Source organism: Eubalaena glacialis, chromosome 14 (assembly GCF_028564815.1).
Source record: "Eubalaena glacialis isolate mEubGla1 chromosome 14, mEubGla1.1.hap2.+ XY, whole genome shotgun sequence".
NCBI lineage: Eukaryota > Metazoa > Chordata > Mammalia > Artiodactyla > Balaenidae > Eubalaena > Eubalaena glacialis.
In genome coordinates, this window is record NC_083729.1 from 25,365,706 (window position 1) to 25,381,073 (window position 15,368).

Genomic DNA, 15,368 nt, shown 5'->3' on the forward strand with positions numbered 1-15,368 from the left:
GTGTCAGGTCAGCTCTAGGTCACATCTAAATTATCCAACAGAGCTTCCAGAACAATTGCTGGTCAGTATGGTCTCCAGAGTTGCTTGGTCTGTGGTCCAGAAAAGCCCTCACTGACAACCTGGGCCTCTGACGAGTAAACCTTCTCCTGCTTCTGAAGTTCAAGATGACTGGAGGACAGAGCCTGTGTCTGTGTGACGTGAGAGGAGCTTTAATAACAAGATGGCCCCTTTTGCAGGTGCCTGGCATTGGAGACGAGGGGTGCCCTCCTGAGGCCACACTTCAAGGAAGCAGTGATAGGTTCAGAGAGGGGAAGTAGAGGAAGAAGAGGAAAGTAGAAATGGGGTATGAAACCTTGGGCGTTTCAGAGGAGTGGTCGTTGTGAGTGACTGTGTTTTAAAAACAAAACTAAATAATAATGGTTGTAAAAAAAGACTTGTCCTGCCTAAGGGAAAAAAGAGCAGCTTCATCTACTGAGTGCCTACAGCATACCAGCACTATTTAATCTTCATAATGACCCAGTAACGTAGACATTTTGGGCTCCGTTTTACAAATGAGTAACCTGAGGTCCAATGTCATACAGCTAGAGTGTTCCTGCCCAACCTCTCCTCACTTTCATTCCTGTTGGATTTTGTACCCCTTCAGTCTTCGGGACTCTGGGAGAGCGTTGGTAACTCAGGCCCTGGGGCCAGTGACCACAGAGGGCTGTCTTCCCAGAGCTCCCCAAGAGCTGGACACACAGCTTACTCCTCCACAAAGCCAGGCAGAGCTGGTCCCCTTTTACCTACCTAGGACCCACAAAACTCATTTTTCCTTTTTTTCCATTATAAATATTAAAAAACATATATTTCATTGGGAAAACATCAGCTTGGAAATCCTAGAGGCTAAAATCATTTCTCTAACCCAGCGGGACCACAGAAGGAAAGCAGTGCTCTGTACAGTAAGCTGCTGACTGCCCTGCCCTGGGCCTTAACTGGTATCTAGAAGGTTCTCTCTGGTGACTAAGTTTTTATACAAAACATGAGAGAAAGGAAAAAAGAAAAACAGGGATAAATAAAGGGCAGGTATTTTAGTCCCCTCTTACACTGTCCTTTTATCAATTAGAGTCCTTTTTTTCTGAGATTTGAAGGCTTAGGATGGGACCCCCAGGCATGCTCTGCCTGCTTGGGCTGGACTTCTAGACAGCCCTACCTTCTGGACTCCCTGACTCACCTGTCTTGGCACCTGAGGACTGACTGCTTGCTCCTCCATTGCTGGGCTTCTGGAATGCAGACTTTCCACATCTCTTGGTCATGATCATCTTCTGGCTTTTAACTTCTGGAAATCACTGATGTCCACCACTCAGACCTTCAGCGTGACTTCATCCGGACCCTTGAACAGTCTATCCTGTCCTAGAGCTTTACTTGCCCCCCATGCCCTGGGGTGACAGAAGATGGGGAGGGGATATGTGGGTGGGGACATGGCTTTGCCCCTCATCTCCGGTACTCAGCTTTGGGGGGGCACAGAGGGAATCAGTGGGGGTGAAGGTTGGCAAGGCACAGGGTATCTGTGAGTTGCTACAGTGATACCTAAACTGAGGGGGGTGAGGGTAACACACGAGTGACAGGAGGGCAGCTCAGAACACCACCAAGAAGCCAAACGGGGGGCTCTATCAGAATTAATTAATTTGAATGTAGATCTCATCTGCACCAAGCAAAACCATCACACTGTAATGCAAGTGTCATGAACGGAATAATGGTACCACCTTCCCATCACCCAAAAAATCTGCAAAATGGCCTTCATCATGCAAAGCAATAATAACTTAATTAAACCAAATATTTAAAATGGCAGGGTCTAAAGAGAGAAATAATGATAAATAAATAGACATAAAAATCTTTAAAAGGCTATAATTATATGATGACTGTTTACAAAATCAGTGATACCTCATGTATTAGTGCGTATGGCACTTTACAGTAAACCACTTCACATTTTACCATTTGGAATAAATAAAGGTTTTTATGCTTTGAAAGTGCCCCTTTCAAGTGCTCCTTCCTCCCACACTGCCCATCTACCAGGCTGTCAAACTTCCTTTAGTTCTGCCAATGGACACCCTTTTATCCCCTATTCAGCCTCCTCCTTTAGTCTGCTATGGACCTGGAAACCAGGTAGTCATGTTTGTTAGAACAGTTTGTAAATTAATAATAAATAGAATTTTAATGAATGGCTCTGGGTTGCTAACTTATGAGTAAAATGCATGGGCCTTGGGAAATGGCCATTGTTCTGATTTTCTGCTTGGGTTCTGGCTTGGTAGGGATGCCAGGAAAGTGAGGGATCACTGTAGCACAAAAAATCAGATATGCCAACCATCCGCTGATTAACGCTACAATGCAGCATGGATTTGTTGTTCTTCTTTGAAGTAGATCTGATAGCCCATAGGTCAGGTAAACAGACTGACACCCATCACATGCAGAAGCCCTTTAAGAAGTCGGGTGTTTTAAATTCACTGGCACCCCCCAAATCCAACCATCGGGAGATATTGTCAGCAGAAGATCACGCAGTGACCTCAGATGCCAGATCCAGCCCATCCCACCTGGACCCTGACAGTTCGGTTATTTTCTGTGTTCTTAAAAGCTCAGTGTACCCCTGCCCCACCCCCAGACTGTTAAAAGTTAGCCTATCCTTCTACCAGTTTATAGATGCCGGTACAGATGCCTACAAACATATCATTCCCTCTTCAGATCTTGAAACCTAGACTATTACCCCAAATGTGAGAACGCAGCATGTCTAAGGTCATTTAAGTTGGACACCTGTGGAGGCAGTATTGTGTAAAGGAAAGCACACCGACCCTGGAATCAGATCGCTTAGACGACGTTTCTGCTTGTGACAAGGTCGTGGTCACAGGGAAAGAGAGGTGGTCTTGACAAGTCCAAGGCAATCTTTACTACCTCGCTGCTTCCCTCTTTGTATGCTGCCCATCCAAAGGGGAGATCTGCAGAAAAGAAATCTTCCCAGATGAGAAGGCGATGGCTGGAGACACAGTCCTGAAGAACTGTAGGTGGGTTGAGCACAGGTTGGTCTCAGCCAAAGGCCACCCTTGGGCCATATGCAGAGTCCTCAGCGCGGGCCGATGAGCGTCCAGCCTTCTCAGGAGTACAGAGTCATCGTCAGCCACTGGAATAATGGGGAAGAAAATTATGATCTATTCAGACCCATCTCTGACATTCAGTTAAGAATGCTTCATTTCTCAGTCACCAGGTCCTAGAGCCTGACGCAGGACTTGGGGCCTCCTCCCCCATCACTCCTGGGAAGCCAGAGACAGGACATTAATGGATAGCTTAGCCAGAGGCAGCACACCATCCCATAGTAAGTATAAATCAACCTGAAATATAATCAACCTTGACTTCCCTTGGTGCCTGTGAATGATGATAGCCAAGATGCAGGCTGATTCTATATTCAATTCTCAATGCAATTTTCTCCCATGAATTCAATTTGGCATGCTTGTGACAGCAGTGTGCAGGTGTGTGGAACGATTGGGTAGCAGAGATCCAGTAGAGCATAGTCTACATGTTTACATTTATGGGCCCATTTGTCTGACAGCTTTATGTGGGTGTGATGAATGGTCCCTCTAACTCACATAGGGGGGAACCTCTGGGGAAACCACTCCCCAGGCCAGTTACATAAAAATGGTGATGCTGATGCTGGTGATGATGAAGACGAGAATGGTGAAGTTACCAGTGGGGTCAGTGAAAACCCCAGAGTGAAATTCCAGCAAGTTGGCTGCCACTCCCTGTAGGCCTCCTCGGATGGCCTTGAGGATCTCCTCAAAGAGCCAGAGATGGTCAGAGCTGGAGAGAACGTTAGAGACTACCTCACCCAGCCAGCTCATTTTGCACATAGGGAAGCTGAGGCCCAGCGATGTAGCGTGGTTTGCTGACAGTCCCACAGGTGGTTACGAGGGGTGCTGTGGCTTCACCCTGGGTCTCAGGCCAGCTCTCTTGCCATGATCGCACGTTGCTTTCTAGGAACCTGCTCAAGCTGTGCGCTGCCCTGTGTCAGTTGCCTCTGTGATGGCTGTCCTGCTCTCTCAGTGCTGAGTATGTCGCTGTGGAAGGATTGCTTGGGATCAGGTGTCCTTGGGGATCTGTGCTTGGGTATGGGCTCAGAAGTTCTAACCATTGCCCCTCCACCTGCATCCCACCTTCACACTCAAATATGGGAGTGATTGAGGGTAGATAAACATTGAGGGTCCCTATATCTTAGAAGCTTATTCCATAAACTGAACACCTGAGGTCAAGGAAGAAACCCTAGCTTTTATTAGTCTCTTTCTAAGCAGCCCAAACAGAGGATGTGTTTTAGACAGAAAGGGCAGATGATTCAACTCCAGACTCCAGTGTCTCCACATCTGGCCCATAGCAGGTGCTCAGTAAATCCGTGCAGCTTGAATGATCAGGGAAGACAATCAGTGTCAGACACAGAAGTGTTTTCTCCTCAGCATATCACCTCATTCATTCAACAAACACTTGTACCTTCACATATGCCTGGCACACAGTGGCTGCCCAGTCATATGTGAGGCACCAATGAATAAGTGCAATGAATACAGTGCTCCATCGTGAACTCAGCAGAATGAAGGGCACTCAGAACCCTTCTCCTTTACGAGCCCCTGAACCGGCAGCGGCCACTGCTCCCTAAGATGACATGAATCGACCCCGTGGAGAAGGTCTTACCTCTGGCTTCTGGAGGTATATCCCTTTGCCATCTTGGGTCGAGTTTTGGAAGGCATCTGTGAAAATGCAGTAGAAAAGAACACAGCTAATGCGTGTGTATGTGTTGGAAACAAGAGGGACTAGCTCCTCCCATACGGGCCCTCACCCAGGAAGCCAATTTTGGCCTCTGTGCAATCACACGCGCCACGCTTGTTCTAGGTGAGCCGCCTCACACCTTTGCCCTGGAGCAGACAGGGCGTAAGTTAGTTCGGGTAGATGCAGCTGGGTCTCACAGGCACAGAGCCAGCGTCCCCTGGAGCTCCCCGCACTGGCAACAGTCCTGTCTCGTGCTTGAACTGAGGACAGGTGGGCAATCCACGAGGAGAGCAGAGGAAGCCCGGGATCTCCCTCCTTCCCCCCAGCTCACCCTCCATGTTCTCCACACGCAGCATCAAGCGGACAAAGCTCACGACGTCCATCTGGAGGTCAGGGCCACCGTAGCGGATAAGCATCAGCCGGCAGACGTCATCACTAGCACGATTCCTGCATTGAACAAGGGCTCCCACCGTGGGTGCCGGAAACCTCATATCCAGCTCCCCTCCCACCTGAGGCCCCTTAAATTGTCCCTCCACTTCCGGGACCTGAATCCTAATAGCCTAAGATCTTCTTTTACACGGTTCATTGTGAATTGTTCAATTATTTAGCCTATTAATTTTATTGTCTCTCCATTCTCCATCCCTGTCCCCTAGGCAACCAGCATGAGGATCTTTTTATCACGTGGGTTACTGGCCTTGAAGGCAGGAGGCAGTCTGCTTAGTGGTCAAGAGCATCTGCCTTGGAGTCTGGGGGTCCTGGATTTAAGCCCCAGGCAAGTTAACTTCTCTGAGCTTCAATTTCTTCCTCTGTGAAGTGGGGATTATAACAGGGTGTTGGCAAAGATTAACTGTGAGTATGCATGTGCCAACCCTCAATAAATGTTAGCTGTGATCATAGTGATAATAATCAATGGTTTAGTTATTCACGGATCCTGGTCTCTGGGCCTCTGAACTCGGGGAGTAACTCTGTTCATTAGAAGACTGCAGGACGCCACATGCCCTACCCAGCACCACTCACCCGCCCCCCCCCCTTCCCCTGCCTGGTGTGCGCCCTGCAGCACCAGCTCCCCACCCACCGGGCCTACCCGTGTCCCTCATGGCAGCCCGCAGCTGGGCCCAGTTCAGGCATCCTGAGCAGTTAGTGTCTTGCTTGTAGAAAACCTCCTGCAAAGAGCCCACACCAAAGGCTAAGGAAGCCAGGCGTTTCCAAGCCCCACCTGAGAGCCCCTCACACCCCAGTGTCAAGGCTGCAGGACTGCTGAGTGTGAGCTCCACCAGTAGGCCCGGCTGCCTAGACAAGAATAGGGCAGGGGGTCCCTGCCAGGATGCCACCTCCTCTCCCAGTTCTCCTTAAGGCTTGTGAGAGGGGGCGGTCTTTCTGTTACGGGGGATGGAGAGTCTGGGGATAGGTAAACGTGCCTAATCTGAGCACGCCATCCAAATTTTGAAGGGCTTCCAACCTTATGACTCAGGAGATGGGAGGAGAGTTGTGAGTAATGATTGGAAAAGTAGGAGGAAGCCAATTTATGAAGGACTCTAAATGCCATGCTAAGGAGTGTGAACCCGACGGAAGGCCATGGGGAGTCTCAAAAAATTTTTAGTAAGGAAGCAATGTGATCAGATGTCGCCTTAAAAGTTCAGAAGACTATTGCAACAGGCTCTCTGAGTTTGGGAGAGAAAGGAGGAAATACTAAAAGCACATTAGGGAAGATTGGGTGAGTGGTTGGGTAGAAAGGGCTGAAAGGGAGAGAGGTACCTTACAGTTTTGCAGAATTGCCATTTCTGCACTGTCCCGTGGGAGGCGTGGTGAACACTTGTTCTTACCTGATAGAGCATCAGCTGCTTCCACGGGTCCCTGAATTCCTGGATACTCACGGTGCCGGACGCATTAAGCTGATAGCAGGGTTAAGGTCAAAGCCGCCAGGGGAGTTTTGTCCACACCTCTGGAGGCAGTGATGGGCCCTCCACACAGCAATGTGCTCTTTGGGACACCCCATTCAATGTTAGCTGTCCCTAGCTGGCCTCCCTTGACTGATCAGTCCAGCCCAGGGCTCCCCGGCCCTTACTAGGACAGGACAGAATGAGCTGGAACACAGCAGCACTGGGAGGAGAGGATGGTCTGATGATGGTGATGATGACAGTTACCATTTAGCGAAGCAGGCTATTCTGACATGGCCAATCTGATGCGATTTAAATAAAAAACAGTAACTCTTTTTTTCATTGTTGTCAAAACCAACTCATGGAAGGAGTCAGGCACAGAGTGACTAAGGATGCCTCTTATATTTAGTCATTTTAGGAACAGTTAAAAGCTGAATGGTTAGCCCTGTAGACCACGTCCAAGTACCCCCGCATCAGAGAGACTGGCTCAGAAACACCATGACACACCACCTCTCTTTGAGCCCTGATGGCGGGCCAAGCACTGAGCTCTACACTTGACCTATGGAACTTCATTTTCACCTAGTAGGTGGGGTAGGTACTAACTCCTCCCTGTTATGGATGAGGAAATGAGGGCTCAGAGAGCATGATCTTGTCCAAGTTCATACAGCTGGTGACAAGGCTGGGACCTGCCCCAGTGCCTGCATACCTGACCACCATCCCACACTGCCCTCAGCCTCTGCAAAGTCTCTGCCAACGTTCTTTATATTTGCAACCCCTCTCACAGTATCCGTTCTGCGTGCCTCTCTGTGGTGTGGGTAATTAAACTCCGAATAACTTAAGGCAGACGGTTTGCTAGAAAAATGACAGTGTTAAGAACGAGGAAAGCTGATTTTGCGGCATGTCATGGAACTCCCCAAGCTCTGGTTTCCTGATCTGTAAATGGGGGCAGCTGCTGCCCCATCACCGAATGGAAAACTCAGGACCCTGAGGCTCTTGTAAAAGCTTCTTGTAACCTGGAGAATTGTTACTAACCGCCACCCTGCAGCTGCCTCATCCTCGCTATCAGGAAGTAAGCTTACTGTTATTAATAACAATATTGATCACTTTTCGATGACAGTTCTGTCCTAAGCACTTTACATGGGTTATCTCATTTGCATTCACATACCAATCTTACAGAATAGGTTTTGTTTTTTTGTGGGTCTTTTTGTATTTTGGCTGCGATTTTTTGGGTCTTCGTTGCTGCTCACGGGCTTTCTCTAGTTGCAGTGAGCGGGAGCTACTCTTCGTTGCGGTGCACAGGCTTCTCATTGAGGTGGCTTCTCTTGCTGCGGAGCACGGGCTCTAGGCACGCGGGCTTCAGTAGTTGCAGCACGCGGGCTCAGTAGTTGTGGCGCATAGGCTTAGCTGCTCCGTGGCATGTGGGATCTTCCCAGACCAGGGATCGAACCTGTGTCCCCTGCATTGGCAGGCGGATTCTTAACCACTGCGCCACCAGGGAAGCCCCAGAATAGGTTTTAATACCATCTCTGTGCTGCACATGAGGACCTGGGGCACAGTGAGGCTAAGTGACTAGTCAGAGATCACAGACCTCGTAAGAGCTAGGGTTGGGATTCAACCCCAGGCAGCCTGGCTCCAGGGCAAAGCTCTCAAACAGCAGAATGCATCCTCCCACAAACCCAAAAAGATACATCCAGTAGGGCCAGGATCCCCTGGCAGGCCTCGAGGCTGAAGAGAGGCTGTTCGCTCCTTAGACCTGTGAAGGAACAGAAAGAGTCTGAATGGGGGTGGCCCCAGGACTGCATGGCCCTTTTCTGAACAGGAAGAGGCAGTGCTGTCTAGGCCGGCCATAGGGTCCAATGACCACCATTTACGTTGGGGCAGGAAGAATGAGAACAGTGGAGACAGAGAGAGAAGGCTTAGAGAGGATTCCTACATCCGAGTAACACAGTAAAACCCTGCAGAGAACATTCTGGTTTTGCTTCACAGTAGGTCAGACAAACATGGCCCTGTGTATCGGAGGGCTGGGGTGGGGGCAGACAGGACGATAGAGTCACAGGCTCCCCAGTCTGAAAGGGCACCTTTTTCAAGCTCCCACCCAAACTGGGAGACAATCTCAGATGTCCTGACAGATGGCCTGTCAGTTCTGGGAGCTCACTTTTTCACATGGATCCATAGCTCCAAGTCAGGAGAAATTTCTCATGTTAATTCCAAAGGAAGCGCCTGTAAAATTCACTCACTAGTCCTAGTTCTACCTCCAGAGAAGCATAAACAGGTATTTGTCCCCTCTTTGACTCCCCCCCTCCATTCTAAACATCTAAACCTTTCTCCATCGGTTCCCCAGATGATATGGTTTCTAAATCCCCACCTCCTTCTTCTACGCACTATGCTTTGCCAGCGTCTCCCTAAAATGTGGTACCAAGACTGGAATGCACTCCTGCAGCCGCAGGTGGATTAAGCAGAGTACAGTGGGTCTATCACTTCCAAAATTTTCAGTCCGCATTTCCCAAATTAGGTTCCAAGGGAGATGTTTTGCAGAGAAAGGGTTTTGAGTTCAAATACATTTGAAATATTCTGTATCTATGACCCTTGTCTCCATCACCATGTACCTTAGCACGTGATCGGTGTACAGGAGCCAATGTTGAAATTTTGTTTAATGCAGAATTTCCTAAGCACAATTGACCATAGAATCTAACCCATTTTACTTCATGGAACACTTACTAAAACCTCTTGGTTTCCAACATTTCTTGGAACACAATTTCAAAAACACACACTAAATGCTTCCATTAAAAACCGCCTGAATTTGGATTAGCTTATTTAGCAGCAACTTGAAACTATTAGCACATGTGAAGCTCAAGGTCAACTAAATTAACCGGATAGCTTTCAAATTAACTGCCACAAAGATGACGTCTCTTCTGTTAGGAACTTGTTCAACTGATTTTTTAAATATTATACAATGGCAGTTTTTAATTACCACCCTGACTACATTTCATCTTTTTGGCTTGGGCACAGCTTGTGGTGAGCATTCTGAATTTCAATTCTGTTGGCTATTATATTAATTATCCCTCCCAGTTCTGTGCCATCTGCAGATCTGATAAGCCTGCATGCCATGTCTTCTTCCAAGCCATTGATAAAATTTGAGGAAGTGTAAGGGGACCAAGGGCAGAATACAGAGACTCTCAACTAAATATCTAAAACGTATAGGCTCTGACCCATAACATAGAATTATCTCTCTGGGTTCATATTTATATAACTCTTGGGATGATGATAAAACTTGTGAATCATACTGCAACTTTCCAACCCACATTTCATCATTTATTATGGGAGACTTTACCAACTATTTTGCCAAAAGCTATAGTAGCTCTCTGATCTATCAACCAGAAATCCTCTCACAGGAATAAATGAAAGCAATGTGTCCATCCATTCTTTCAAAAATCATTTTGCATACTTGTGATTAATGCCTTAAAAATTTAAATGTGCCATCTCTTTTACAATTTTTTTTTTTTTGAGGAGGGGTAGGGAGGGGCCGCATCTCATATTGTATAATTTCTAGAGTCTCCCTTTCTGGCTCTTTTATGATACCCGAGTTTGGCTTTGAGAAACCATCTGGAAATTATACAGTTTCTGAGTGTGTTTGGGTTTGAAATCTTGGCTTCATGTAAAGGAGAAGCAATCACATATTTCAGGTAGCAAATACCCTTTAACTGTTTGGTTTACTCTTTTCAAAATCATGTTTTTCTCACTCAAAATATACACATAAAATACTTTTATATGGGCTTTAAGCTTTCCTGATGATTTATCCCAAGCTTCATACAAAGGCATCCACACTGCCCATCTGCAGTTCTCCTACGTGATGTGCTCCTTTCTATCAGATTTCTGTGGGTTAATCAATTTAAATATGAGCTCATCAGAGAGCTCCCTGGTAAGCTAGTCGATACTTAATATTTATTTGTCGGGTTGAGAAAATGAATGCCATTCTTCCACATGGACTTTATATGCCAAGAAAGAAATAGTCAGCTATTCTTCTCAAACTAGCAAACTAGCAGAAATCTTCATTTCACTGCCATCTATCTTTACACACTCAACTAAGCAAAAAAAAGAACAATTTTCTAAGCTGCATAAATTCCTCTACCTCTTTTTCAGAGCACATGACCCACCCTGGTATAAGACACAGCTCCTGGGGCGACCAGTGGGCATTCACATGTCCCACCAGGAGAAAGAGAAATAGACCCAGAGTTCAGAAAAGTTGTGTCCCCTGAGTCCTACAGGATGACTCTGAAATACTCACCTGACCAGGGCATGTGGTTCAGAATCTTCTGCAGTTGGACTGCATTTATTTCTGGATGCTAGAGCAGAAGCAGAGGGGTAGAGGAAAATCATCATTGTTGAAGGCTCGTTAGATGCAGAGGGCCCACAGCTAAAGCGGGCTGGGAAAGGCCTCTCCCACATCTGCACAGGGTGGCACATATGCCATTTCTGGGCAGAATAAGTGATGCCGTTTTCCTGCACATAAGGAACATGACTAGACATACAATTAAATCTGGAATTTCATAAGAACTTCTACAACAGTTTAACTGGGTGCCAAGTTCAGAGCACCCCAGCAGGGCAGGACTCTTAAGAGGTAGACTAATAGCGGTGATTCTCAAACTGGGTTCTATAGAGATGCTTTGAAAGTTCAGCAATTGGGTTTCAGTTTTATTATTAATAAACTATCCTTAGCCAAGAGTCCAGATTTCCATTTTAGAGTTCAGAAAAGCAACCCTTTACATGAACATTTAACTTTAGAACATATTAATGCAATATAAGTACCATAAATTTGAACTTATAAAATGGCTATAAGTTATCTGTTCATATTTATCTGTTTTATATATGTTAGGTTTCTCTGTGAGATCCCATTTGATAAAAAGGACTGCCGCAGAAAATGTTTGGAAACCCCTGGTATGGAGGAAAACTTTTATAAACAACACACATAAGATTCTGATGTATCCTCTCTGACGACATTAAGCAAAATGCCAGTGGTGAAGATGAGAGAAGACGGGAGGGCAGGCAACTTGTGAATGAAATCAGGAGTGTTACTAACACAGGGAGTTCATGTTCTTCCAGCTGTGATGACATCACTCAGATGGCAGGCCCAGATTTCTTGCCCTGTTCCTAAATGTATTTAGCGTCCTGCAGGTTAGGGACGGGTGGCCTCTTGCTGGTGCTCAAACCTGGGTCAGCCCAAGGAAAGAACTGGAAGGGACCAGGCGGGTAGCCCTCCTCCTCCCCAATGCCTCTTACCAGTCCCACCCCCCCCCAACCCACCCACGGGGTCTTCTCCCCGGGCTTCCCTCCCCCAGACCCCCCAGGGCTCACCATTGCCACGTTCTACCCACTCCTCCCAACACTGAGTCTCACCTCTGCCATATTCCATCGTCACAGGGGTTAAAAATTAAAGTTGTTTTTCCTACAACAAATCAATGTAGCTTCCAAGAACGGATATGCATTTTACAGGAGCCTGCTGGAAACAACAGCTCTACTCATTTGTCTAAAACCTTGAGGGCTTTCATAGAAAGTGGCAGTTTGGGGACTAGGAAGCCTTAAATCACAATTTATACACAGGGTCAGGCAGATGCAAACCCACCCTCCATGGAATCATAGGCTCCACAGTGTCCCCTGCTCCTTGCTACCTCCTTTGGTTCAACTTACCTTTTCAAAGAGTTTGGTGAAGAATTCATCCTGCCCTTCACTTTGGTCTACAGTTTCCTATAGGAACAGACACACAGAAGGACTTGGTCATTCCCCTGGACGAATGGACTCTCGTGCACACACTAATGTGCTCACGGCTCCCAGGCCTCTGAAATCTGTGAGTCTGACCTTGAGTGCTGGTTTAAATGTTTTACCATAGCACTCACTCACATCCCTGTTTCTCCAATCATCACTGGCGTTGGGGAAGTAGCAAACCGTGAAAGGGGCAGAAGAAACACCAGGTAGAGAGAAACAGAAGAACATGGAAGTGTGACTCATGCATCTGGGGCTCTGGGCCTTCAATGCCAAGGACCTGACCAGAAGGGCAGTTATTTTGGTGCAAAAACAGCAGAACCTGCATACTTCTAGGGCACGATGGATAACATACTATGTGTGCCATAGAGTAGGGCCTGCAGGATCTGCAGACCTCTTCCCCCGATCCCTGAATGTGAGGGGAGAAGCCCCCCTTCCCTTCTCTGTAAACGGTCCCCATCATGTGGAATTCACCTGACAACTCACCTTAGAGAAGACAACACTTGAATTGCGGCTAATCTCACTGAGGGGGGAGAAAAGACCGAATTACTTCTTGGGGATCATTTTGGGAACGTTTTGACCAAAATTCTCCCACCCCTGGGAACTCACCTTCCCAGTTCCTTAGCTGACGCCCCACTTGCCCTTGAAACGTGCAGTCTGGCACAGGGCTCAGCACACGGCTGTACCTCCCCACGCGCCCTGTGTTCTCACCACATGGCCTTTGCTCAAGCGGGGCCCTCCACTCCGTGTGCCCTTTCCTTCCCCCACCCTCGTCTAACTACTCCCACTCATACGTTCAGACTCGGTGGTCTCACAAGGCAGTGAGGCCTGGGACCAAGTTAAACTATCTATGCCCGAAATATGATGGAAAAAGAACTGGGTTCTAAGCACTGAAGGGCTGTCATGTCAGAACAATCATAGGCAAAATACAGGCCTCCCTCATTTCACTGTGCTCCGCGATAGTGCATTTTTTTACAGATTGAAGGTCTCTGGCAACCCTGCCTCGAGCAAGTCTATGGGCGCCACTTTTCCAACAGCATTGGCTCACTGCCGGTCTCTCTGTCACATTTTGGTAATTCTCGCAATATTTCAAGCATTTTCATTATTATATTTGTTACTGTGATCTTTGATCAGTGATGTTACTATTGCAAAAAGATTCTAACTCACTGAAGGCTCTGACAATGGTTAGCATTTTCTAGCAGTCAAGTTTTTTTTTTTTTTTTGGCCGCACAACTCGGCATGCAGGATCTTAGTTCCCGGACCAGGGATCCAACCTGTGGCCCCTGCAGTGGAAGCGCAGAGTCCTAACCACTGGACAGCCAGGGAATTCCCGAGTATTTTTTAATTAAGGTATGCGCATTGTTTTTTTAAGACATAATGCTATTGCACACTTAATAGACTACGATACAGTGTAAACATAATTTTTATATGCCCTGGAAAACCAAAAAAGTCCTGTGACTCTCTTTAACGCAGTACTTGCTTTATTGCAGTGGTCTGGAACTAAACCTGCCATATCGCCAAGGTAGGCCTGTAATAAGTTTGGCTGGGATGAGTGTATATTGATTCGTCTGAGCCTGATGGTTGATGACAGCCCCCCCCCCCAACTGAACAAACCCTGTGCATCTCTTAAGAATCACCACGTCCTTGAAGCCACCCATGCTTCCCCCAGGACCATGGAAGGTTGGCTCAGATGCTTCTCCTTGGTGCTCTCCAAACACCCTGGGCAGATAAACGCTTGCCCCAGACACAGCGTAACATAAATAACTGTTCATACGTCCATGTCCTTTCCAGACTTTGAGCTCCTGGAGGGCAGGGGCCAGACCTGTTCTAGCTTTTTCTCTCTACGTCCAGCAGAGTGTTCATTTGTTAGAAGGAGAGCGGGGAGGAAGAAGTGAGGGATGTCTGCGCCTCCTCTCCTGCTCACCCCGTCCCCTGTGTTGGTCACAGAGACCCCCGTCCTCCACCATTTTCGCCTTGCCCTGCCCCCCTCCCCTGGCCTGAGTGGACCCCAACCTCCGGGAGAGGCCTGGACCTTACTAAAAGACGTGCTTCCTGCAGAAGACTCTGAGGACGAACTCAGACTCCTGGCGGGACTCAGATGTGTAGGGCACAATGACATATGTCCCAGGCTCCAGCCACAGCTGCCGACTCACTTCCTTCTCTCTGAGAAACGTCTCAGACCAATTCAGGGGAGCATTTTTCCAGAAGAACTTGGGAGGCAGTCTCCTCTGGTCATCATAGCTCTGTGGGTGGAGGACAGAGGGCAGCAGTTGAGCTGATCACCCAGGGCTTGTGGCCAGGCCTGGGCCCCTTGGCCAGGAGCCAGGACTAAGGTGGCCTCTGATTTGCCAAATCCCACCTGCCCCAATGGAGGATGAGATAAAGGGATGAGGAGGGGAGAGAAAACACCAGAACACATCCATAGTGGGCACCTTTGCTGGAACCCTACATGAGGTTGAATAAATATGTCGACTGATTTGACTTTGTGTTAAAAACAATATCATACACAAAATGAGGTGAGGAATGTCACTGTGTCTGCACTTTCCACTTTACAGTTGAGGGTCTGAAGTTCAGACAAGTTAGGCCATCTGCACAAAGTCACCTAGCGGGTAAGAGTCTCAGCCAGGATTGGAATTCAGGGCAGCTGAGCTCCAATGTCCACGTTCTTGATACTTCCTGATGCTGCCTCCATGTATGTGCTACAATTTCAAGGTTGACTATGACATGATTATGCTCATAGGTACAGACGGACCACCAGCCATCTCCCTCCATACAGATCAACTGGATATTCCATGTCATCTCAGTGAAAGCAGCCTCATAAAGGGGAAAGAGTACTGGCCAAAGCTCAGAAGACCCAAATCAGAGGTCTGGTTTGTGTTTTGTTTTATTTCTTATTTTTATTCTCTCTTTCTCTCTCCCTCCCTCTTTTATATCCCCCTTTCGCCCTATTTTTCTCTC

The 15,368-nt window shown here is 47.5% G+C and overlaps 1 protein-coding gene across 1 annotated transcript in view; it reads right to left on the minus strand.

Moving 5' to 3' along the window:
- Window positions 1-3,650: 3,650 nt before the first annotated feature.
- CAPN14 (calpain 14) overlaps window positions 3,651-15,368 on the minus strand; it is a 42,366-nt gene continuing 30,648 nt past the window's right edge. Inside the window, 10 exon segments of the mRNA XM_061210876.1 lie at window positions 3,651-3,794; window positions 4,702-4,757; window positions 5,108-5,211; window positions 5,848-5,939; window positions 6,600-6,668; window positions 8,342-8,406; window positions 10,939-10,996; window positions 12,339-12,395; window positions 12,897-12,933; window positions 14,448-14,685. Coding sequence (XP_061066859.1) covers window positions 3,651-3,794; window positions 4,702-4,757; window positions 5,108-5,211; window positions 5,848-5,939; window positions 6,600-6,668; window positions 8,342-8,406; window positions 10,939-10,996; window positions 12,339-12,395; window positions 12,897-12,933; window positions 14,448-14,685 — 920 coding nt within the window.